This window comes from Salvelinus namaycush, chromosome 27 (genome assembly GCF_016432855.1).
Source record: "Salvelinus namaycush isolate Seneca chromosome 27, SaNama_1.0, whole genome shotgun sequence".
Classification (NCBI taxonomy): Eukaryota; Metazoa; Chordata; class Actinopteri; order Salmoniformes; family Salmonidae; genus Salvelinus; species Salvelinus namaycush.
In genome coordinates, this window is record NC_052333.1 from 17,576,538 (window position 1) to 17,602,395 (window position 25,858).

Consider the following 25,858-nt stretch of genomic DNA (forward strand, 5'->3'; position numbering starts at 1 on the left):
GGGATTTGTGCTCAACGGTCTAGTTCTGAACGTTGTGTCATGAAGGTAATAGGTTAACATTGCGCCCATGGACACACCATCTTGGCGTCAGCTAAAAATAGACCGGATTAAACTCAAACTGAGATGAGAGAAAAAGTGAGGAAAGAGAGCGGGATGAATTAAAGGGAACACTACTCCAAATCTAATTCCCAAGGTCCAGAGAGTGAGAGCGTTAAGAGGGAGAGTGTACGTCCAAGTACATTAGATAGACTGATGTTAAACTGCAACTGTAAATTGATAATTTGTACAAATTGTTTTCAAGTTTACAGTTATTGCTGTGTTCGCGCTCTCAATTCAAATGGCTTTATTGGCATGGGAAACATATGCTTATGCACACAGACTCGTGCCAAAACAAACAGGCATTTAAAATGGACATTCCCTATTTTGTGCGTCATATGGGTCCTTGTACTACATGGTGTCGCACTTTTTAGCAACCATTCAACGGAATATGAACTGTATATATTTGAATATACAAAGTAGCTAATTGCTCATGTAACGCCATTGCAATTTCATCAACAGTGTATTTCCGTGCTATGACATTGAACGAAGACAAAATCAATTATAATTGAGATTAACGGCTGAATCACATCCGGACGTAATTGGGAGTCCCATAGGGCGGCGCTTAATTGGCCCAGCGTCGTCCGGGTTAGGCCGTCATTGTAATTAAGAATTTGTTCTTAACTGACTTGCCTAGTTAAATAAAGGTTAAATAAAACATAAACGTCAGCTGGCTACCTGATTTAAATACATGTAGATTAGCTAGCTGGCTAGCAAGCTAATAACAGCCTCGATTCAAGTGCGAATACAGGTATTGTACTCAACGATTTAGCTACCAATCGAGGGGTGATGGGATAAACATCAGGGGTGTAATCATTAAACCGATTCTGTTGCAAAACGTTTTGCTACAGAAACCGTTTACTCCAAACTGAAAACTCAAACGAAAGTTTCTATTGGACATATTCGGGTAACGTTAGATCCCTCCTTTCCGTTTCGTTGTGTTTGTTTTGTTTCCTTCAATTTGGTTCTTAAGCGGTTTCTGCAATGAATACACCCCAGTAGTCTTCATGGCTGGACATTTTATGGATAAAGTACAATTTCAGACTGTATTTCTCTGTTGTATTTCTCTGTGCTCTTAGCAGAGAAACATGGAGGAGTCAGCAAGTACAATAGAGGTCACAGTGAAGACCCTGGACTCCCGGAGCAGGAGCTACACTGTCCGGGGAGAGGTAGGCTGTGACTTCTGTTGTCCACTTCTGTTTTAGCCTGAAATCCAACGGAGTATATCCGTTTGGATTCCAGGCTACTTCTTTGTAGTCTTTATGCTGTACACTTATGAGTGGGACATGCATTTATTCAGCCCTGTACTAGCGATGCACTGAGCCTGTTATTTCTCCTTCAGTTGACATTGAAGAAGTTCAAAGAACACATATCTGCGTCAGTGAATATCCCAGCTGACAAGCAGAGACTAATCTACCAGGGCAGAGTGCTGCAGGACGAGAGGACACTGAATGAATACAGTGAGTAAAAAAGCCAGCAACTATTCTATGGACACTGTAAGTAATATAAACTCAGCAAAAAAAGAAACGTCCTCTCACTGTCAACTGTGTTTTATTTTCAGCAAACATGTGTAAATATTTTTGTATGAATGTATCAACAACTGAACAATTTCCACAGACATGTGATTAACAGAAATGGAATGTGTCCCTCAACAAAGGGGGGCTCAAAATCAAAAGTAACAGTCAGTATCTGGTGTGGCCACCAGCTGCATTAAGTACTGCAGTGCATCTCCTTCTCCTCATAGACTGCACCAGATTTGCCAGTTCTTGCTGTGAGATGTTACCCCACTCTTCCACCAAGGCCCCCGGCAAGATCCCGGACATTTCTGGGGGGAATGGCTCTAGCCCTCACCCTCCGATCCAACAGGTCCCAGACCTGCTCAATGGGATTGAGATCCGGGCTCTTCGCTGGCCATGGCAGAACACTGACATTCCTGTCTTGCAGGAAATCACGCACAGAACGAGCAGTATGGCTGGTGGCATTATCATGCTGGAGGGTCATGTCAGGGTGAGCCTGCAGGAAGGGTACCACATGAGGGAGGAGGTCTTCCCTGTAATGCACAGCGTTGAGATTACCTGCAATGACAACAAGCTCAGTCCGACGATGCTGTGACACACCGCCCCAGACCATGAGAACCCTCCACCTCCAAATCAATCCCGCTCCAGAGTACAGGCCTCGGTGTAACACTCATTCCTTTGACGAGAAACGCGAATCTGACCATTACCCCTGGTGAGACAAAACCGTGACTCGTCAGTGAAGAGCACTTTTTGCCAGTCCTGTCTTGTCCAGCGACGGTGGGTTTGTGCCCATAGGTGACGTTGTTGCCGGTGATTTCTGGTGAGGACCTGCCTTACAACAGGCCTACAAGCCCTCAGTCCAGCCTCTCTCAGCCTATTGTGGACAGTCTGAGCACTGATGGAGGGATTGTGCATTCCTGGTGTAACTCAGGAAGTTGTTGTTACTATCCTGTACCTGTCCCGCAGGTATGATGTACCAATCCTGTGCAGGTGTTACACGTGGTCTGCCACTGCGAGGACGGACAGCTGATCGTCCTGTCTCCCTGTAGCGCTGTCTTAAAATACTCACAGTACGGACATTGCAATTTATTGCCCTGGCCACATCTGCAGTCCTCATGCCTCCTTGCAGCATGCCTAAGGCACATTGACGGAGATGAGCAGGGACCCTAGGCATCTTTATTTTGGTGTTTTTCAGAGTCAGTAGAAAAGCTTCTTTATTGTCCTAAGTTTTCATAACTGTGACCTTAATTGCTTACCGTCTGTAAGCTGTTATTGTCTTAACGACTGTCCCACAGGTGCATATTCATAAATTGTTTATGGTTCATTGAACAAGCATGGGGAAACGGTGTTTAAACCCTTTACAATGAAGATCTGTGAAGTTATTTGGATTTTTACGAATTATTTTTGAAAGACGGTCCTGAAAAAGGGACGGTTCTTTTTTTGCTGAGTTTACTACATAATCTGTTTTTTAAAACGGCAAAACAGTTGAGATTACTGGAAATCTCACAAACTTTGCCTTTAAGATGATTAATGGTATATTGGTGGTGGTGTTGTGAGAGCACCTTGCTCTAGTATCCTCTGACCTGCTGTTCTCTCTCCACTCTCATTCTTTCCTGCACTCTAATCCACTTCTCACTCCCTTCACTCTCTTCCTTTCAGATATAGCTGATAAGGTGATCCACCTAGTGGAGCGTGCTCCTCCTCAGACCTCCCAATCTGCTGGCGGGCGAGGACTGTCATCAGGAGGAACAGAGGGAGGTGCCACCACCACCTCCTCCCAGGGAGGCCCCCAGGACCGCAACGGGAACAGCTACGTCATGCTGGGAACCTTCAACCTGCCCATCAACATCATGGACTCCCAGCAGATACAGGTGAGACAAGGTTGTGTGTTGGTGTGCACTGTGCAGCTGTTTCATAGAGTATTTATTAATAGGACCCTGAAAAGCTTCTACCCATAAGCCATTAGACTGCTAAGTAGTTAGTCCGGGTAGCTATTGGTTAACTCTTTCACTAACTGCATTGACCCTTTTTGCAATTAATCTTTTAAATAATCACATACACTGCTGATACTGTTTATCTAACCTGTTGCTTAGTCACTTTATCCCTACCTATATGTACATCACATACAGTGCCTTGCAAAAGTATTCATCCCCCTTGGCATTTTTCCTATTTTGTTGCATTACAACCTGTAATTTAAATTGATTTTAATGTAATGGACATACACAAAATAGTTTCAATTGGTGAAGTGATATGGGGGAATTTTTTATTATAAAAAAATAAAAAATCTACAACAAAAAAAACAGTGGTGCATATGTATTCACCCCCTTTGCTATGAAGCCCCTAAACAAGATCTGGTGCAACCAATTACCTTCAGAAGTCACATAATTAAAGTCCACCAGTGTGCAATCTGTCAAATGATCTGTGTGTATGTATGTGTGTGTTCTGAAAGGCCCCAGAGTCTGCAACACCACTAAGGGGCACCACCAAGCAAGTGGCATGGAGCTCTCCAAACAGGTCAGGGACAAAGTTGTGGCGAAGTACAGATCAGGGTTGGGATATAAAAAAATATCAGAAACTTTGAACATCCCACAGAGCACCATTAAATCCATTATTAAAAAATTGAAATAATATGACACCACAAGAAACCTGTCAAGGGCCGCCCACCAACTCACTGACCAGGCAAGAAGGGCATTCATCAGAGAGGCAACAGAGACCAAAGATAACCCTGAAGGAGCTGCAAAGCTCCACTGCGGAGATTGGAGTATTTGTCCGTAGGACCACTAAGCCGTACACTTCACGGAGCTGGGCTTTACAGAAGTGTCCAGAAAAAATACATTGCTTAAAGAAAAAAATAAGTAAGCACGTTTGGTGTTTGCCAAAAGGCATGTCGGAGACTCCCCAAACATATGGAAGAAAGTACTCAAATGAGACTAAAATGTAGTTTTTTGGCCACCAAGGAAAATGCTATTTCTGGTGCAAACCCAACACCTCATCACCCCGAGTCAATCGTCCCCACAGTTAAGCATGGTGGTGGCAGCATCATGCTGTGGGGATGTTTTTCATCGGCAGGGACTGGGAAACTGGTCAGAATTGAAGGAATGATGAATGGCACCAAATACAGGGAAATTCTTGAGGGGAAACCTGTTTGTCTTCCAGAGATTTGAGACTGGGACGGAGGTTCACCTTCCAGCAGGACAATGACCCTAAGCATACTGCTAAAGCAACACTCGAGTGGGTTAAGGGGAGACATTTAAATGTCTTGGAATCGCCTAGTCAAAGCCCAGACCTCAATCCAATTGAGAATCTATGGTCTGACTTAAATATTGCTGTACACCAGCGGAACCCATCCAACTTGAAGGAGCTGGCGCAGTTTTGCCTTGAATGGGCAAAAATCCCAGTGGCTAGATGTGCCAAGCTTATAGAGACATGCTCCATGACACTTGCAGCTGTAATTGCTACAAAAGGTAGCTCTACAAAGTATTGACTTTTGGGGGGTGAATAGTTATGCACGCTCAAGCTTTCTGTTTTTTTGTCCTTTTTGTTTCACAAATATTTTGCATCTTCAAAGTGGTAGGCATGTTGTGTAAATCAAATGTACGAACCCCCCCAAAAATCAATTTTAATTCCATATTTTAAGGGCAACAAAATACAAAAAAATGCCAGGGCGGTGAATACTTTTGCAAGCCACTGTATCTACCTCAGTTACCTTGTACCCCTGCACATCGACTTGGTACTGGTACTCAGTGTATATTGCTAAGTTATCCTTAGTCATTGTGTATTTATTCCTTGTTATTTTTCTATTTATTTTTACTTTGCATTGTTGGGAAAGACCTGGCAGCATTTCACTGTCAGTCTACACCTGTTTTATGAAGCATTTGACAAATACAATTTTAGATCATCTTTATTTCTTTGAATAAATCTATCAAGCACTTAAAATTTCTTGAATCCAAAAGTTAAAGGGTACCTGATGTATTTCTAGAATTGGTTGAGTGTCTAGATGATTTGAATGTATCAAGTGTAGTAGTACTAATAACGTAACTAATAACTGAATTCCTTGGCAGATGCAAGTGCAGCAGATGATGGCAGGAGTGGGAGAAGCAGGAAGGAATACCAGAGTCAGCACTGGAGTAAGTCATGTTTAAATTTTATTGTCATATTATATAGATTACTATTAAGGTATGTTCATGATTCGTCTTGTTTCTAGCGCAATGGCTCAATGGATATGCATATCAACGTTGACCAATCAGTGCAGAGCGAGCCCAGGATGAGGCTGCAATTGGCTGAGAACTTGCTAAGAGAAACCCAATCTCTGCTCCACAGACTGGAGGTAGTTACAACTCGCATACTATGTTATGCTATGCTATTATTATGATATGCTACACATCTGTTTTCAGGGCCGAGTTGACCTTTTTAGACAACCTGTTTGTGTTTGCAGGGTCAGCCCAGCGACGTGCCATCTCGAGCCGAGACGTCTCAGTCCACCTCTTCATCCTCTTCCTCTACAGCTGCCACTGAAGGAGCAGCACAGCCTATGGACACCGCCCCTCCTGCTCCACCTCCTCCTCCCACCTCCTCCACCCAGAGAGAGCGACCACCCCACTCCGGGTAAGTGCTCAGCAGGGAACAGCGTAGCAAAGCATAGAAAAAGGAACATCAAGTAGAATCAAAACGTTTCTCCTCTTCCATGCCTACTGAACACACAGCTGTATCTCTCCCTCCCCAGCCAGCCCAGCCCAGCGGAGCTGGTGGAGGTGTTGTCAAAGATGAGGAGGGTGGAGGAGAGGCTTCGTCCCTTCATAGAGAGAACTCACTCCATCCTGGGGGCTGCCACTTCGGCAGACTACAACGTAAACACTACAACAATAGCAACTAGCCATTGCAACCCGTGCAACACATCACTGTTTTTTTACTTCAACCTTAAACTCCTGTTACATTTTCATCCTTAAGAGTCTAAGCCGGGGGGTGGGGGGGTCTACTAAGCTATTTGGAATTGTTTTAAGGTCGTAGCAAGGATCATCTTGTTATTTGATTTTGAAAGGAAGTTTTTTTTCTGGTGTCTCATTTGTATTTATTAGGGATCCCCATTAGCTGCTGCCAAGACAGCAGCTACTCTTCCTGGGGTCAAAACACATTAAGGCACTTCACACATGCATATCTACAATACAAAATGTATAATACCACCATACAACAATATTACAATGCGTGTGTACATATCTGAGAGAGATAAGAAAGATCAGGAAATGTTTTTTTAATGTTCTTTGCCTCTGCTTAGTGTCAAATAAGTCTCCATATATACTTCCATTCATTTTTTTCAACTGGTACCGGGGGACCTTCAGATGAGGCCTGTGTGCATCCTAGAGCAAAACTGACATTTCATATTAGTGTGTAGCCCAAACGGTTTGGACGCTACAGACAGAAGTTGGCAGATCGGCTGTACCGACTTCCGACGAGTCCCAAGAAGCTTGTTGGCCGTAGAGCAAAACGGAGAGCGTCATCTTTCCATAGAGTTTGTAGTCCAAACCGTTCGGATGCTACAGGCGATTTTGTGGATATCTTATGGTCTGATAAACACCACTCTAGCTCTTTCACTGCAGTTGAGGAAGTGCAACACTGGCGGATGCATTGGATTGAGATGCATCCAATGCCAAAATCTGATCTCTAGTTTAAACTGACCCATTTTTATGGGGATGTTTGTATTATGCTAATTAGATTTCAGCGTGGGCGCAGACATCAACCTTAGGCGGTAAACTTTAATGGTGTCCATGAGAAGAAAAGTTCTATCAAACTGCGCCGCAGAGTACAGTGAGTATTTTTGATTAGGTCAGTCACTGTACTGTTTTGCATGAGAAATGGAGCCCCGAACAGACGTGAATCAATCACCACATTGTTCTTTTTGTCACAGACGCAGGAGAGAGAGGAGGACCAGCACGTTCTCAACCTGGTCGGGGAGGCTCTCCGTCTCCTTGGCAACACCCTGGTTGCCCTTAGCGACCTGCGTTGTAACCTGGTCACTCCTCCCCCCCGTCACCTCCACGTGGTTCGGCCCATGTCCCACTACGGCTCCCCCGTCCTGCTGCAGGGTGGTATGCCCCACCACGTCCCGGTAGATCACTCAGTTTCTTCCACTTATACTCTCAGCAATTTTTGTATTTCAGTATCAGGGCCTAATGCTAACTAAACCTTGTACTTTTTACCAGCATTTAGCTGTTGGTCCTGTGCAAATTTTAAGGCTAAGTTTGGTACATGCATTACATTATTGACTTGTCTTCAGGGAAACCTGGGGACCACAGTGACTATGACTTCCAATGGGAGGCAGGCAGCCGAGGGCCAAGCCCAACCTTCTCAGGCCCCTGGCCCACCAGAGAGCCAGGCCCTCCCTCCACAGCCCAACTCAGCCAACCAGCAGCCAGGTCAGGGCCAGGGGGCTCCGCATGTGATCAGAATCACCCACCAGACCATGGAGCCTGTGGTAATGATGCAGATGAACCTGGATGGTGAGGGAGGGGACACATTATTATTTTCTCTTGCGCTTGGCTAGTTGTCATGCCCTAACTGTGTTTCTCATGCGTACCAAATAGTCATTACGTTAGATAATCAATCCAAACCGAGAGACCGTAGTCATTGTTGATCTCCTATAGGAAACCTTAAAGTTGTGTTAGCGCAAGCCTGGAATGGAGCAATAGCTTGCATACCCAGTATGTATTTTCAGAGTTATAAGCTAATGTTTTCTCCCTGGTTGTCTCTCCATTAGATTCTGGCAGCAGCCCTCAGGTCCAAGGACAACAGATCCCTATTGGTACTGGACAGCCTGGTGAGTGCTTTTGACCCCTACATTATATTCACTATGGTGTATATACACCAGACAGCCTTAAATGACTCCTATACCAGTCTCTTAACCACCAGGTCCCTGGGATGTTGCTGACTGTTTAATCAAGTATTTATCTCTGCTCTCAATCTGAAGGTGCCACTCCGGTCCACATCCCAGACCTTCCTCCAGAGTTCATGCAGGCCATTGTCCACCAGATCTCTCAGCAGACCGGGCAACCAGAAGCAGATGTCCCCGGGACCACCTCCAGCTCTGAACCCTCTGCCCCTACTCACCCTCACAGCCCTCTGCCCCCTGGGGCCAGGGTGGTGGTCACACGCCCCTCCTTCTCCCCTCACATCCCCCAGCCTGTGGTCACCAACATCAACCTCGGGGCTTCAGTGCCCCCTGCTGGCGGACAACACAACCTACAGGTGAGGCAAGGAAATGCAGACATGGAGAAGTCTGTGAGGAAGACTTTGGTCTGGGTGTGCAGCCCTGCTCTTACACGCCCGCTCATTCAACTGATCTCTTCTTCCAGGGCACACCTCTGGCTCACTCTCCCGTAACTCAGATGATCAGTGGTCTGATTGGACAGCTCCTGATGCCTGGACAACAGATGCCTGAACACCAGGGTGAGTGATTGATTGGTTGATTATTGTATTGGGTGAATGATGGGTTTTATTTTGTAGCGTTCAGTGCCATCACTGATATTTTACGTGGTATTCAAATTCTTTCTACAGATTTGCCATGTTTCTTTCAAAATACACATTTCTGGTTTGTGAAAATTAACAATGAATCACAAGTCTTCTTTTTCCCAGTTCCTCCAGGTGACCAGACATCCACCAGCTCCTCCTCTGCCTCCCACTCCTCCTCTTCATCCACCTCTTCATCCTCTTCTGCGTCCTCCAACCCCATCCCTCCCCACCCCTCTGGGGCGACCACCTCTGGCCAGACCACCACCCACACCACCAACACCACCTCTGTGGGCCAGCCACCGGAGGGGGTTGCCGAGGCCAACCTAGCCCAGCTCCTGGGCTCTCTGCTGGGTGGAGCAGGCGGGCCAGGAGCCCCAGGTTCTGGAGCTAACCCACAAATCACTGTGACCGTACCTGGAGTCCCAGGGTTCTTCCAAGGCATGTCAGAATTCATCCAGGTGAGAGATTAAATTATTGAACCCTATTGGTAACTTCTTGAACTCCAATAATCCATTTGACTGAAAAGTAACTCTTAGGTAATATAATCATGTAATTACACTTATTACGCTGTAATGAAGTTAAAGTAGTCATAATTAGAAGCTGAAGTAATTATAATCAGTGGCAGTTGAACAGTCAATTAGTTGAAGTAGTCGTAAGTAAACTCCAGACAACTAGATGACTACAATGTTACCCAATAGTTCCTCTCCCATTTCTAGGCTAACCAACCCATGTTCTCCCGACCCACAACCTCACCCGGCCAGGAGCCTCCCCCTGGCCAAGGCACCCCTGCCCCCCCTCAGGTGGCCCCTGGGGGTGTCGGGGACCCCTTCCTGAGCCCAGAGCTGTTTACAGGTATTGTCCAGGGGGTCCTCTCCACCATGATGGGGGCTCCGCAGGGGAACGGGGAGAGCATCGCTCAGTTCATCCAGAGACTGTCTCAGACCACCAACCTCTTCACACCTGGATCTGGGGACGCAGTAGGTGAGCTACTGACAAAAGGAAAAACCTTGTAACACCTACTGGTCTTTCACTCGTGCACAGACACGATTGTGGCTATTTCCATGGTTTTACTTGTAATGATTGGGATATGTGGTCGTCTTACCTACTTAAGTTGAATACTTTTATTGTAAGTGTCTCTGGTCAGAAGAGGCTGCCAAATGACTAGAATATACATGTAAGAAAGCTAAACATTTATCAATCTACACCTGACCTGATGGTGTGCCTTGCCACCTGTGATGTGATTGCCTATTTGGAAAAAGGGAAATAAGTTTTTTCTGAACTTGTTCTTTTGACCTGCAGGGTTCTTCGGGGACCTGTTGTCTCTGGTGGGTCACAGTTTCTCCATGGTGGACATAATGTTGTTACTCCACGGTAATGCCCAGCCAATCAGCCAGATCCAGCCCCAGCTCACTGACTTCTTCAACCAGCACTACCTGCAGGGTCCAGAGCCTACTGATGCCAATATTAACGTGAGTAACTCTGCTCTACTGCCACCTGCAGTTTTGTTGAGAATCATGGCATGAAGTTGCCACAGTATTACTTTAATTAACACCAACGTTTGTGCCATTTCACCTCATAGGGTGTGTTCTTTATTTGATCAATCTGCTTGATGTTTAGAAACAAACTACCTTGTCTTTGCAGGCAGCATCTGAGGACCTCATCAATGGCCTGGAGGAGTACATAACGGAGTGCTTTGTAAGACTCACTCGCTCTCAAATTGTCACTATGTTGATAATGCTGTAATAATACTGTGCCCGATCTCTCTCAGGCCACGGTGACAGTGAGAGAGGGAGTGGACATCATTCAAATCAACAGCTCTTTCCTTAGACAGCAGTTCACCCGCATGGCCACGCACATCCTACGCTGCACAGGTAAAACACGCAAACCCCTTAGGTAAAATACAGCTTTGCTATACTAGGTCCTACGCATTGTTACCAAACTGGAATACTGACAATCCTATTCTAGTACCTAACAGCAGCATGACTGTACATCTGTTGCTGGTGTTGTGTGTCTCTACCTCTCTGCAGACCACACGTTTGGCCCCCGCCTGCTGCTGCTCTGCACCCAGGGTCTGTTTGAGTGTCTGGCTCTCAACCTTTACTGTCTCCGAGGGGAACAGGGAGCTCTCACCCAAGTCATCAATCACCACATCGTTAGTACACTCTATTATTTGATGGACTTCAGTGTTTCCCCTACTGGTCCTCAGGAGCGTAGCCGTTCCACATATTCTCCTGTTTCACTACATTTACTTTGTCATTTAGCAGACACTCTTATTCAGAGCGACTTTCAGTAGGGAGTACATACTTTTTTTTTTTTTTTTTCTTGCTGTACAAGCTAGTTGCTGAACTAGTCAATGACTCAGTTGAATCCCATTGTATCTGGTAGTTTAGGTTGTGGGTTGAGTCCTGTTTGGTTTGGATGGTATAGATCTATATGTTTTCTCTGTCTACAGAGGAGGATGTCAGCAGAGGTCAACCCCAGCCTGGTCAACTGGCTAACTAGTATGATGACCATGAGACTCCACATCATCCTGGAGCACAACCCAGTCACTGAGGACCACATCCAGCACTATGTCATCCACACACGGAGAGCAGAGCCTGAGGCACAGGCTGGACAGCAGACAGACACACAGAACATGGAGGTGAGTGATTGTGTATAGAGGTACATAGGTTAGTCTTTCCAGGTGGTGTTATCTGAGGCTTATAAGGACACTGCATGCTTGGGCACACCTAGAAAAATATCTGGTAATTCCATGACATCAGCAAGGAAGTTCACAGCTTTGAGGACAGGTTAATCTTCATACAGTACAGCTAACCTTCGCTCTCTATCACTAGATGGCTGGAGGTCTGTCTCCGGCCCCAGCCACCACAGCAGGGGCAGCCATGGTTTCATCAGGGGACAGACAGGAAGTTGAAGCGTCCCCCGGGGTGACCACCCCCTTGCGGAGAGCATCATCAGGGGAGATCGGAAGAGCCGTTGCCATGGCAGCAGGAAGAAGGGAGGAGTCTGTAGGAGACGTGGAGCCCTGGGCAGCTGCAGTGCCCCCTGTAAGGGGCTATGCTTTACTGTTTAGGGCAGCGTTTCCCAAACTCTGTTCTGGGGACCTCAAGGGGGGCACATTTTTGCCCTAACACTACACAGCTGATTTAAATAATCAACTCCTCAACCTTTGGTTATTTGAATCAGCTTGGGAAACCTGGACTGAGTTTGGAAATGGCTGGTTTAGGGGTGAAGTGCCTTGCTCAAGGCACAATGTCAAGAGATGGCATTTAGGATGCCTAGAATCCCACCAGATGTAGTATTTGAACGTGTGACTATACAGTTACAGGCCCACCTCTTCAACCTGTTTGTGTTCATCAGGAGTGGGTTCCTATCATCAGACATGACATGCTGTCTCAGAGGAAGATGAAGACTCAATCCCCTCTGTCTGACGCATACCTCCACGGGATGCCTGCCAAGAGGAGGAAGGTGAGTGTGGGGGGAGGGGGGGGGGCTTCATTACTGTCACTGTGCTTAAGACTGCCCATGGAACATTCTTGAAGCAAATGCCTGAACTTTCCTGGTTATTCTGACTTATCTCTAAAGCAAGTGAGAGCGAAACATCAAATAAAAATGTCATACCGACTGAACACACCTCTGGTTAGTGTTGACCTGTTATCCCACTCACTCAGACTCACCAGGGTGAGGGCCCTCAACTGTCCCTGTCTGAGGCAGTGAGCCGGGCTGCCCGGGCTGCAGGAGTCATACCTGTCACTAGCCCAGATAGCCTCCAGGGGGAGCTAGAGGAGCCAGAGCTGCAGGAGGCCTACCAAGAACAGGTAAACTACGGCCAGTGTTGCTTTCTAGAGGGTGCAACATCCCCAATCAAAGATACATTTGTAAGGAAGAGGGCAAAAGTTTAAAAAGTAAATAAACAGAGCCCAAACCTCTTTCTGGCTCATGTTCACTCTGAAACAGCAGGGTGAACAAGACTTGGAAGTGTGTCAACGTCAGACTAGCAGGCCCTAACCTTGACTCGTGTTTGTCTCAGGTGAGGAGTGACATCAAAGAGAGAGTGAGGGATGACCAAGACTTCAGCTCCCAGCGTTTCCCCAACACACACCAGGCCTTCTCTCTAGATGACTCTTAAATCTCATTGGTCCTCAGGCTTGTCAACAACTCCATCTAGCTAATCAGTTTTCTTCCTGGATGACTTCTAATCTGATTGGTTACCACACCTGTCAATAACCACATCTAGCCTATCACTCACAACCGTGATGTATCCAGGGGTGTGTATATCATCATGTCAGCTTGATTCGGGACATTTCTATCTTCAACATGTAACGTGCCCCAGACTCCATTCTGCAACATTCCCTGCAGGTCTCTCATATCCAATGAAGGACAAAGAGCAAAGAGAACACAAGAGACATGACTTGCTTAGACCCTGCTTTCTCATTGGCCTGCCACGGAAAATGCCACTCATTGAAAACCGAGAAGCGCTTTACAACCTGTCTGTCATCTGTCAATAGAAAATGTCAGTCTGGAATCTTCCCCCAAAACCATGCTTTCTCATTCCTAACTGGTTGTCATCTGTATGTCCTGTTGTCCTTATGAGGCTTCAACTTGTAAATGAGCACAAATTGTACATTGTATTAAGAATGTGATGTAGTGATAATGCAACAGCTTTTTCTTAAGTTAATAAAGTAGCAAAACCTTTCCATAGGCTTTTGTTTTGTTTTTTGCGTTTAGCTCGGTATCCCCACTAGAGGTGAAAGAAGCACTAGCCTGCTTAAACCAGACTGAACTGTGCTTATAAGTAAAACAATGGTGAGTAGTATTCAGGCTATATGATAACTATTTACTTTAAAAATAGGATGTGAGTGGTTTGGGTGATTGTCATGTCATCGGTGACATTTTGTCTAGCTGTTTTAAGTGTATGACTACGGAGCTCAATGGTTGTTTAGCCGTCATAACTGCCATAATCAGGACCATGATAAAGATAAACCTTGTTATATGCCTCTGTTCTTTCTAGAAGCTGACTTGTGAAAAGTTGAATGCTTTATAACTTGAACGTTGCGTTGAATTAAACATTCAGTCAATGTAGAAATGCTATAGGAAATTCCTCGACAAACCACACTTCTGCAGTGTAGGGCTAAATTAGTGACATACAGGATTTTTTTTTTTTTTAACGACTAACCATTCGGATCTTTCTGAAATGCTTAAGATTGAATATGTCTGGCAGGATGATATAGGATTCAGTCAAGGACAGCAGTAGGTACACACAACATTGATTTGTTTTATTCACACATACAGACATAGCCAGGTTTCACACCAGATGTGGGTTATTACAAATAAGTGAGTTAAATCCTAAAGCAGCAACCACGGCACTAGATAAGAACGATTTAATTCAATCTGATTTTTTTTTTTCTGAAGTCACAGATAACACTACTTGAAAGGGGTTGTAACACCTTTACAAGTGTTCCAGTATCATTCATGACTAAATTATTCAACATCAGGTGTTATGTATGCCCCCTTCAAGTAAATGTTAGAGTATTAATGGTAGTGCTAGATCTAACACGTGGCATGCTGTCACCTAGTTTGAGAACGCATGTATTGTAATCTCAAACACACATGTTGAGTGAAACAGTGTAACAATGATACAGAGGAAGCTTGAGTTGCATTCTTATGACACGTACAGACATTCAATATCCTACAATTACATTTTTTGCTACTTATAACCATTAAACTGACATTCCAATCAAGAGTTGTTCAGGTGCCACTTGTTTTTCCATCAGAAAATAAAGTGTCAGTACCGAACTGGCAAATTCACATATTTTTTGAATCCAGAGTCCTATGTCATGCAACTGTGTTGCAGTGTCAGGGACATGAACCCTGGTTGAGCTGAGGTCAGTTCCAACACTTACAGCAGGCCAGGCAGTCTGCAGCTGCCTCTCCTGTCCCTCACAGCCAGTTAGCCATCCAACACGGAAGGACAATAGCAGTTTAACCAGGGTAGGGTGGGGTTGTTTGTGAAAGTTACGTCTCAACAATGAGGACATGAGATTTAATGCTCTTCAAAATAAGAGTTATGAGAGATTTTGCAGTGTATATGTCAAAGTATTTTTGTGAAGTTTGTACAGGGACAGACATCATGCAACCTATTCAACGACTTTCCACTGGTACACTGAGATCATAGGGTCTGTTAGGAAAAAGGCCTACATTGAATCATGGTGGGAGGCCATAGATAATAGCCAGGCCAACTGGCTATATAGAATGTGGTCTCGTCTCCATATAAAGACTCCTTGCCTCAATACAGGGTTCCTTGGGCTGTGTGCCAACTGTTACATCAACAACACATTCACCAGTGCAAACTATTCAAAGGAAACCAGTGACATGTGTGCCCAGTTCCCAGGCACACTCAACACAAAATGACTGATTTCAATAATGATGAATCCATTTAACTTTAATGTTAATCTGGCATCAATTGTTTTTAAACAATGCTTTAAAAAAATAAGCATTTAACAGTCTTCATGTAATGCAGTGAAAATAGGTTTGTCCAATAATATATGCCATTTAGCAGACACTTTTATGAGTAGCAGGCTATGTAGTGTGAGCGTATAGGCCCAGAAGGTGGTTCAACATCACACAAGCGCTGTGCAATCGTTTGTTTGTGCGTTAACAAGGAACTGACTCAAGGTATCGACTCGACTTACTGGATGAACTGAAGTCCTGGATTGCATATTAACTGGATTGCAATTTCAACTAAAGTAGTAGCTGCTATTCTATTGCTGTGTGAGTCCAGAGAGAGAATGGTTTTGGAGGATATTTTTAATTGATATTTATTTTCAGAGCAGGCATTGTACGGGTGAATAGGGGCTTTTTTTCTCAACAACACTGATTGCCTGTTTCCCCCTCTCCCAGTTACTTCTCTCATGGTACACACATGCTCGTTCCAGACCCTCCATCTCTATCAGTCTCGGCCTTGTCGGAGGGAGGAGAGCAGGGGGGGCATGAGGTTGAGGGCTGGCCGGTGCTCCTGGACCCCCAGGGACACGAGGGCTCCCGCTAACAGAGTGGTCACCCCGGGCAGGATGGGCGGCTGGGCTTTCATCACCTGGAGGAAGGCGGGAAAATAATACTCAGCAAGTTTGAGGTGATCAGTTTAGGCAAGGCACAGAACCTGAGGGTATTTCTTAGCTATTTGTAGGCATTTCTATTTCAGAGACAGAAAACCACATGGCCACTGACTTTTTCCACTTTGTGACAATGTATGAGTCCATCATTGCCAAGGTAGAAGGTAGAGAACGCATCATATGACCTGTTGAAAGACAGTGTTTATTAGAGTATGAATGATCATAGAGAACTAACAGTGAAGAGGAACATTGACCAAAAACACTATCCGTTCCACACAATACCAAATTAAATCAATACATTTGTCTGAACATTGTGTAAAGTTAAACAGATCCCAGTCAGGTTTCTGTACCTGTAGAGGTCAGTTTTGTCCTTGCGGTAGAATCTCAGCAGCAGAGAGAGGAAGGGCAGTCCTTTGACACTCCACCTGGCCTTGATGGTCCTGTCCTCTGGGTGCTTGGTCAGTTTCAGTACCTCTAACCGGGCCTCAGCATAGTAACAGAGACACAGCAGCCTCCACAGAGACAGGCTCAGCTGGTACAGAACTCTGCCCCTAGAGGATAGACACAGTATAGCTGTATTATAATATATGTTTATGCGTGTAGTTACATATGTATAAATATCAGGGTTCGAGTCTATTCCATTTCAGTTCGGGAAGGAAACTGCTAAGTAGACAGAAAGTAGCATTTACCTGGTCTTGGCATTTAGAATACAGTTGACGAACTCGATATCATTTGTGTACATGGTGTAGTCATGACTCTTCATAAAGAAACTAGGAAGCTGAAAATGAAAATCAAACAAATGATCATCAATACTAATAACTAAATAGCAGTGTATGCCATCAAACAGCCATCCCCTAACAAACCCCTCTTCTCCTCTCTTACCTCAATCCTCAGCTTTTCATACATCAATGCCAGTTTCTCCTCGTCCTCCCTCTCTCTGTCGCTGTGACCCCCCTCTACTGTCTTTCTCTCTGCATAACTACTATACAGAGAGGTGTGGAGCAACATTGACAACTCCTTCTCTAGTCCAATCATATGGCTCGATTTGTTCCCATAACCAGGCAATGGCTCCATCCCAGGACAGTGGAAGCAGTAGAACCTAGCTCCATACATAAATGGAGCTGGACATCTTTCTGTCTCAAACAGGCTCCGGAATGATCCTCGCTCCCTCTTTTCTGTTTCCGTCTCTCCCTCGTTCATCATCGTCTTGGAACCTTCAGTCTGAACCTTAGTCGTCCCAACACTGATGTCATCCTCTCGGCTCCCGTCCACCGTGGTCAAGGGGAAGAGGAACTCCACGGGCCTACTGAGTCCTCCCGGAGCCAGGAGTTCACCTAGTTTAATCTGCCCAAATAGAGGCACCTCCACCAGGGTGTGCTGGCCATCACACTCCCCAGGGCCAGGCTGCACCAGCACACACAGGCTGACTGTCTCTTCCCAGTCCTCGTCCAGGTCCGGGGGCCTCTGGCTGTGGGGTTGTCCCTGGCTGGCATGGTGGAAGGGGTGTGACAGGGCCAGATGCTTGATGTTCTGGTACCTCAGACTGTTGGGGGGAACCAGGGCCCATGATGTGCTGCTGAGCGTCCGGATCTGTCCACTCCACTGCACATCCATCGCCTGCAAATTCAAGTAAAGATTTTCCATAAGGTGCTCTTATATAGCCTGGTCCCAGATCTGGATCCAGCCTTGCTCTTATTTAAATATTTAATGAATGTAGACCTGTCTGTCAAGACAATACCTGAGCAAGACTCCAGCACTGTTGCTTGACTGGTTGCCTGTTGCCATGGCTCCTCACACACCCCACCCACAAGGCGACGCCCCCTCTACAAGCAGCCATTCACAAACAGGGGGTATGTGTAACTCCAATCACCAGGGGCATTATTCCACAGCAACCCCAAGGAAGGACCAGCGCTTTTTGGTCACCTCTCGATCCCAAATAAAAAATCTAGATGAAGAGAAGGGGTTAGGGTGGGCCGTTGAGGGTGAACAGTCATTTTTAGACCATCATCTCAATGATATGTTCATATGATCATATGGCCTGGTGCGTGCATGTGTAGGCTACTCAAGGAACAGTTGTGAGTTCATGTGTAGGATGCTAGGCTGTAAATCAAGACCTATATGACCTACACTACTGGTCAAAAGTTTTAGAACACCTAATCACCTACTATTCAACTTTTAACTGAATGAAAAAAACAACACAACAAACACTGTCTTGTGAGTACTTTGACCCTACTTAAACTCTTTTGGAGCGCGAAAAAGCTATGCCAGTAGCATATGACAGTGAGTGGCGTAAACAGCAAACCACAAGATCATAATTGATACTCAGACGTCTTGTCCTTCCAATAAGGCACTGTAATTTGCTACATTTGAACTCGACAACCACCTATAACTAGGAGCGAATATCGTTTTGTTTCTTCTACAACTTTAGAACCGTGACCGTGACTACCGCAAGCAGTCTCTGCAGTGTACTGTTAACCGTGTCAACATTTGTTGATTTCTTGTCCTAAGGTTACAACAACCGATATTCACTAATGATTACAGAGCCAGAATACACCAAGCACAGTTCCTTCTCGTAGTTTCAATTATATACAATACTATGACGTACCATTTCCCATTTGAGACTTTAATAACATGAGCTCGAGCTGATTTACAACTGTTGGTAACCCAGTGGGATTGGTTGGTTTGAGTGACAATCTTGTAGGCACGACCAGAAACAAAATGAACCATGCTTCAACTTTGAAGTTGATATGTATGGAAATACATGAATTGATTTATGAATATAGGGACCGCTCAATCTAGTTAAAAAACGCAAGCTAACGTTAGCTCGCTACCTAGTTAGTTGATATGCGAGTAGTTAGATCACCATGGTTAACACACTCCCGTGATTAGCATATTGTGTTAGCTAACGTTAGCTATCTAACAGTAACATGCATACCTGCTGTGTCAGAAGCGAATTGGATCGAAACTGCGATTAGTCAGTTTAGCAATGACCAGATAGTAAGACAATAATCCTCAAAGTCAGGTGTTTTACTTTGATATCCCACGTAATGTTTCGAAATGGGAAGTTATCAAGCGTTACACAAATGTCATTCCATCTCCCAATGTCCTTGTCCAGCAGCAGCTACACGCCTCACGCTAGCGTAGGAACGTTTCTAGAAGAAAAAACACCCACACGTCATACACCTGCGTAGCGCTGATTGGTGGAAAATGTGCATTTCATTAGATGCAGAATGAATAAATCGATATCAATCGTTATCAATAAATGTTATAAAATCATAGGCAATATTTTGTATATTTTATATTTGTATATTTTGTATATAGTAATACATCGAAATCTGCTGTACATTTGTTTTGTAGTTCTTTTTCTTGACTACCTTTTTAATTAAACTTTCAAGCCATATAGTGAGAAAATATATAATTCTGTAAGACCTATCCTATGCATGCAAAAACATTATTTCACTATTAAAAGCTTTTTTGCTCGCTAGCGACTACAATTCTTGGACAAACCTACCAGTGGCGCTGTGAAATATTGCTTTACTCATTATTCACACGTCAACCGGAGACTGAAACTCAGTGGTGCTGTCGTTACGTCTTCGAATGGAAAAATCTCAAACCGCATGTGTTGTGATAAAACACTTGTTCTTCTCTGACAGCCACTCTTACCACCGGTTTCAAGTTTTTTTTTAAAGACAAAGTCGTTGGTTTTCTGTTAATATCCGTATAAATAAATAGCAAAAAATGCCCAAGAAAGCGAAAGAAGACGCAGAATGGGAAGGAGAAGAGAGAGCAGTAGCACCATCAGCGGTGGCAGGTATCTAATTGCTGCCAGCAACTAAGCTAATGGTTACAACTGAGTCTTTTCCAGCCGTTACAATAGACTGTTAGCTAAGATAAAACGTTGTTAGCTAGCTAATGTGCCTCAGTCAGTGATCTTTGATTAACAAGTCCTGGCTGTCATGCGATATGGTGTATTTTGACAACATAGTGTGACATTAGTGATGGTTCACTAGCTAGTTGGAAGCTACGTTCGTTAACAGCTTGCTATCAATGCTGTGAAAATGATGCAGTGCCATATTTTTTATTTTATTTAACTAGGCAAGTCAGTTAAGAACAAAGTCTTATTTACAATGACGGCCTACCAAAAGGCAAAAGACCTGCGGGCTGGGATTAAAAATAAAAACATATTAAATAAAAATATAGGACAAAACACATCACGACAAGAGAGACAACACTACATAAAGAGAGACCTATGACGACAACGTAGCATGGCAGCAACACATGACAACACAGCATGGTAGCAACACAACATGCCATGTAATTGTCAGACAAATTATTCCTTGTTTTCTCTACTTGACTTGACAGCTCGACATTTAAAATAGTGACGGGTCGTTTGAGGAAGAGTAACGTTAATAAACTCGGGGTAGTAGCTAGTATTTCATTTATCATTCAAGTCATGAAGGCTAGCTAGTTAGATAGCTAGGTCATAGCTAGTATGCATTGTTTGAAGAACTGCTGTGTTGCCAAAAGTCATTCTGAAAATGTGCCACCCCTACGCTCCCCTTGTAAAAGGCGTTGCCTCCCCTCTGGCTCATTTGGCCGCTCTCTTTTGTCATTCAGTGGATCCATATGTTGATGACCAACTTGCTCATCTTTGTACCTACAATTTATCTCCCCTCTTTTCAGAAAAATCAGTAAAGAAAGGAAAGAAGGATAAGAAGGGGAAGAAGAGTGTGAGTAGTTATACCTCTAGTGGATATTTTGAGTTAATTGAATGTGGCGAGAAAGAAAATGTAATCGGCAATGTGAACATTTTAATAAAATGTGTCAACATTGTTCTCACACAGTTCTTTGATGAGCTGGCCACAGATAACAAAACTGAGAAGGAGGATGAACCTGTGCTGAAAGAGACTCAAGGAAAGCAGGTAATTCTATTCCTTAACTACTACAGAGATATCATATAGGCTATTTTAAGGTGGATTAATACTTTTTGCAATACTGTATCAATAACACAATGTCCTGGGATATATTGACATGAATAAATCTACCTTTTGCATAATTTTTTTTGTTGTTGCCTCCTTCCCACCCAATTTGCTCTCTTGAAAGACAGTAGATGAGCTTGAAGCGTTTGGGGAGGTTGGTTATATGTAGCCACTACTAGCCAGAGTGGTAGCTAGCTTGCCGTGTCAAATCTACAATGCATAGAGAACCATGATATATATACAGTGCATTCGGGAAGTATTCAGACCCCTTGACTTTTTTCCACATTTTGTCACATGGTAGCAGCACAAAACATGGTACAAACATTATTGGGCAAAGTCAACAGCACAAAGGTCAAGAAGGTAGAGACAAAAATACACTGCTCAAAAAAATAAAGGGAACACTAAAATAACACATCCTAGATCTGAATGAATGAAATATTCTTATTAAATACTTTTTTCTTTACATAGTTGAATGTGCTGACAACAAAATCATCAATGGAAATCAAATTTATCAACCCATGGAGGTCTGGATTTGGAGTCACACTCAAAATTAAAGTGGAAAACCACACTACAGGCTGATCCAACTTTGATGTAATGTCCTTAAAACAAGTCAAAATGAGGCTCAGTAGTGTGTGTGGCCTCCACGTGCCTGTATGACCTCCCTACAACGCCTGGGCATGCTCCTGATGAGGTGGCGGATGGTCTCCTGAGGGATCTCCTCCCAGACCTTGACTAAAGCATCCGCCAACTCCTGGACAGTCTGTGGTGCAACATGGCTTTGGTGGATGGAGCAAGACATGATGTCCCAGATGTGCTCAATTGGATTCAGGTCTGGGGAACGGGCGGGCCAGTCCATAGCATCAATTCCTTCCTCTTGCAGGAACTGCTGACACACTCCAGCCACATGAGGTCTAGCATTGTCTTGCATTAGGAGGAACCCAGGGCCAACCGCACCAGCATATGGTCTCACAAGGGGTCTGAGGATCTCATCTCGGTACCTAATGGCAGTCAGGCTACCTCTGGCGAGCACATGGAGGGCTGTGCGGCCCCCCCAAAGAAATGCCACCCCACACCATGACTGACCCACCGCCAAACCGGTCATGCTGGAGGATGTTGCAGGCAGCAGAACGTTCTCCACGGTGTCTCCAGACTCTGTCACGTCTGTCACATGTGCTCAGTGTGAACCTGCTTTCATCTGTGAAGAGCACAGGGCGCCAGTGGCGAATTTGCCAATCTTGGTGTTCTCTGGCAAATGCCAAACGTCCTGCACGGTGTTGGGCTGTAAGCACAACCCCCACCTGTGGACGTCGGGCCCTCATACCACCCTCATGGAGTCTGTTTCTGACCGTTTGAGCAGACACATGCACATTTGTGGCCTGCTGGAGGTCATTTTGCAGGGCTCTGGCAGTGCTCCTCCTGCTCCTCCTTGCACAAAGGCGGAGGTAGCGGTCCTGCTGCTGGGTTGTTGCCCTCCTACGGCCTCCTCCACGTCTCCTGATGTACTGGCCTGTCTCCTGGTAGTGCCTCCATGCTCTGGACACTACGCTGACAGACACAGCAAACCTTCTTGCCACAGCTCGCATTGATGTGCCATCCTGGATGAGCTGCACTACCTGAGCCACTTGTGTGGGTTGTAGACTCCGTCTCATGCTACCACTAGAGTGAAAGCACCGCCAGCATTCAAAAGTGACCAAAACATCAGCCAGGAAGCATAGGAACTGAGAAGTGGTCTGTGGTCTCCACCTGCAGAACCACTCCTTTATTGGGGGTGTCTTGCTAATTGCCTATAATTTCCACCTGTTGTCTATTCCATTTGCACAACAGCATGTGAAATTTATTGTCAATCAGTGTTTCTTCCTAAGTGGACAGTTTGATTTCACAGAAGTGTGATTGACTTGGAGTTACATTGTGTTGTTTAAGTGTTCCCTTAATTTATTTGAGCAGTGTACATCATACAAAGCAGCCACAACTGTCAGTAAGGGTGTCCATGATTGAGTGTTTGAATGAAGAGATTGAGATAAAACTGTCCAGTTTGAGGGTTGGTTGCAGCTCGGGTTGGTTGCAGCAAACTGAAAAGAGGAGTGACCTAGGGATGTGTGTGCCCATCAATCTACACACAATACCCCATAATGACAAAGCAAGAACAGGTTTAGACATTTTTACAAATTGATTAAAAATAAACTTAAATATATAATTTAAATAAGTATTCAGACTGTTTACTCAGTACTTTGTTGAAGCACCTTTGGCAGTGATTACAGCCTCGAGTCTTCTTGGGTATGACGCTACAAGCTTGGCACACTTGTGTTTGGAGAGTTTTCCCAATCTTCTCTGCAGATCCTCTCAAGCTCTGTCAGGTTGGAAGGGGAGCGTCGCTGCACAGCTATTTTCAGGTCTCTCCAGAGATGTTCGATCGGATTCAAGTCCGGTCCCTGGCTGGGCCACTCAAGGACATTCAGAGACTTGTTCCAAAGCCACTCCTGCATTGTCTTGGCTGTGTGCTTAGGGTTGTTGTGCTGTTGAAAGGTGAACCTTCACCCCAGTCTGAGGTCCTGAGCACTATGGAGCAGGTTCTTTTTTTGTAAATTCTTTATTTAAAAAAAAATATTTTTCCCGTGGTATGGTTTTGGTAGTTAGTCTTGTCCCATTGCTGCAACTCCCACACGGACTCAGAAGAGGCGAATGTCGAGAACCGTGTGTCCTTCGAAACACAACCCATCCAAGCCGCACTGCTTCTTAACACAATGACGCTTCACCCGGAAGCCAGCCGCCCAAATGTGTCGGAGGAAACACCCTACACCTGGTGATCGTGTAAGCATGCACTGCGCCCGGCCCGCCACAGAAGTCGCTAGTGCGCGATGGGACAAGAACATCCCTGCCGGCCAAACCCTCCCCTAACCCGGATGACACTGGGCCAATTGTGCGCCACCCCATGGGTCTCCCGGTCGTGGCCGGCTGCGACAGCCTCGACTCAAACTCAGAATCTCAAGTGGCACAGCTAGCACTGCGATGCAGTGTCTTAGACCACTGCGCCATTTGGGAGGCCCCGGAGCAGGTTTTCATCAAGGATCTCTGTACTTTGTGCTGTCATGTGGCTGTCGTGCCTTTTACTGAGTGGCTGGCCACTCTACCATAAAGCCCTGATTGGTGGAGTGCTGCAGAGAGATGGTTGTCCTTCTGGAATTTTCGCCCAACTCCACAGAGGAATTCTGGTGCTCTGTCAAGAGTGACCATCGGGTTCTTGGTCACCTCCCTGATCAAGGCCGTTCTCCCCCGATTGCACAGTTTGGCCGGGCGGCCAGCTCTAGGAAGAGTCTTGGTGGTTCCAAACTTCTTCCATTTAAGAATGATGGAAGCCACTGTGTTCTTGGGGACCTTCAATGCTGCAGACATTTTTTTTGGTACCCTTCCCCAGATCTGTGACACAATCCTGTCTCGGAGCTCAATGGACAATTCCTTCCACCCCATGCCTTGGTTTTTGCTCTGACATGCACTGTCAACTGTGGGACCTTTATATAGACAGGTGTGTGCCTTTCCAAATCATGTCCAATCAATTTAATTTACTATAGGTGGATGCCAATCAAGTTGTAGAAACTTGAGCTCAATTTCAAGTCTCGTAGCAAAGGGTCTGAACACTTATGTAAATATGTTTAATTTTTTGAAAAATTTATAAATTTGCAAACATTTCTAAATACCTGTTTTTGCTTGGTCATTATGGGGTATTGTGTGTAGATTGAGGGGGAACTTTTATTTAATCCATTTCAGAATAAGGCTGTAACGTCACAAAATGTGGAAAAAGTAAAGGGGTCTGAATACTTGCTGAATGTGCTGTGTGTGTATGTGTGTGTGTATATATACAGTGGCAAGAAAATGTATGTGAACCCTTTGGAAATACCTGTACATCTGCATAAATTGGTAATAAAATTAGATCTTCATCTAGGTCACAACAATGGACAAACACGGTCTGCTTAAACTAATAACACACAAATACAAGTACAGGGTGGGAAAAGTACAGTACAGGGTGGGAAAAGTATGTGATCCCTTGGATTTAATAACTGTTTGACCCTTCTTTTGCAGCAATAACTTCAACCAAACGTTTTCTGTAGTTGCGGATCAGACCTGCACAACAGTCAGGAGGAATTTTGAACCATTCCTCTTTACAAAACTGTTTCAGTTAAGCAATATTCTTGGGATGTATGGTGTGTGTGAACTGCTCTCTTGAGGTCATGCCGCAGCATCTCAATCGGGTTGAGGTCAGGACTCTGAATGGCCACTTCAGAAGGCGTATTTTCTTCTGTTGAAGCCATTCTGTTGCTGATTTACTTCTGTGTTTTGGGTTGTTGTCCTGTTGCATCACCCAACTTCTGTTGAGCTTCAATTGGCGGACAGATAGCATTACATTCTCCTGCAAAATGTCTTGATAAACTTGGTAATTCATTTTTCCGCTGATGATCGGGCCTGGACAGCTTGCTAAGGCAGCAAAGCAGCCCCAAACCATGATGCTCCATCCACCATACTTTACAGTTGGGAGGAGTTTTTGATGTTGGTGTGCTGTGCCTTTTTTTTCTCCACAGATAGTGTTGTGTGTTCCTTCCAAACAACTCAACTTTAGTTTAATCTGTCCACAGAATATTTTGCCAGTAGCGCTGTGGAA

The 25,858-nt window shown here is 44.9% G+C and overlaps 3 protein-coding genes across 8 annotated transcripts in view; 2 read left to right on the plus strand and 1 right to left on the minus strand.

The window, feature by feature from the left end:
• Positions 1-485: 485 nt before the first annotated feature.
• Positions 486-13,817, plus strand: LOC120022738 (large proline-rich protein BAG6-like). 3 transcript variants are annotated; one of them, XM_038966728.1, is made up of 24 exons: positions 486-847; positions 1,176-1,265; positions 1,439-1,556; positions 3,273-3,484; positions 5,675-5,740; positions 5,818-5,940; positions 6,049-6,218; positions 6,337-6,460; positions 7,516-7,716; positions 7,885-8,107; positions 8,365-8,424; positions 8,575-8,852; positions 8,960-9,053; positions 9,240-9,574; positions 9,833-10,097; positions 10,416-10,585; positions 10,758-10,811; positions 10,885-10,987; positions 11,144-11,268; positions 11,569-11,757; positions 11,951-12,163; positions 12,477-12,584; positions 12,788-12,934; positions 13,147-13,817. In XM_038966728.1, exons 2-24 carry the CDS (start codon positions 1,185-1,187, stop codon positions 13,243-13,245), a joined length of 3,558 nt encoding a protein of 1,185 aa, XP_038822656.1. In that variant the 5' UTR covers positions 486-847; positions 1,176-1,184; the 3' UTR covers positions 13,246-13,817. The 3 variants fall into 3 exon arrangements, with proteins under 3 accessions (XP_038822656.1, XP_038822659.1, XP_038822658.1); XM_038966731.1 differs by having other exon boundaries at positions 9,878-10,097; XM_038966730.1 differs by having other exon boundaries at positions 1,179-1,265.
• A 554-nt stretch (positions 13,818-14,371) lies between these two features.
• Positions 14,372-19,371, minus strand: c27h6orf136 (chromosome 27 C6orf136 homolog). The gene is made up of 7 exons (XM_038966732.1): positions 19,164-19,371; positions 17,967-18,173; positions 17,111-17,845; positions 16,918-17,006; positions 16,579-16,779; positions 16,344-16,413; positions 14,372-16,209 (listed from the first exon to the last, which is right to left on the minus strand). The coding sequence occupies exons 2-7, from the start codon at positions 18,063-18,065 to the stop codon at positions 16,066-16,068; spliced, it is 1,338 nt and encodes a 445-aa protein (XP_038822660.1). The 5' UTR covers positions 18,066-18,173; positions 19,164-19,371; the 3' UTR covers positions 14,372-16,065.
• Positions 19,372-19,787: 416 nt separating this feature from the next.
• Positions 19,788-25,858, plus strand: part of LOC120022123 (ATP-binding cassette sub-family F member 1-like) — a 33,186-nt gene continuing 27,115 nt past the window's right edge. For all 4 annotated transcript variants that reach the window (XM_038965964.1, XM_038965966.1, XM_038965967.1 and 1 more), the window contains exons 1-3: positions 19,788-20,039; positions 20,912-20,958; positions 21,073-21,150. In XM_038965964.1, the coding sequence (XP_038821892.1) occupies positions 19,967-20,039; positions 20,912-20,958; positions 21,073-21,150 (198 nt within the window). In that variant the 5' untranslated portion in view covers positions 19,788-19,966. The remainder of the gene's footprint in view (positions 20,040-20,911; positions 20,959-21,072; positions 21,151-25,858) is intronic.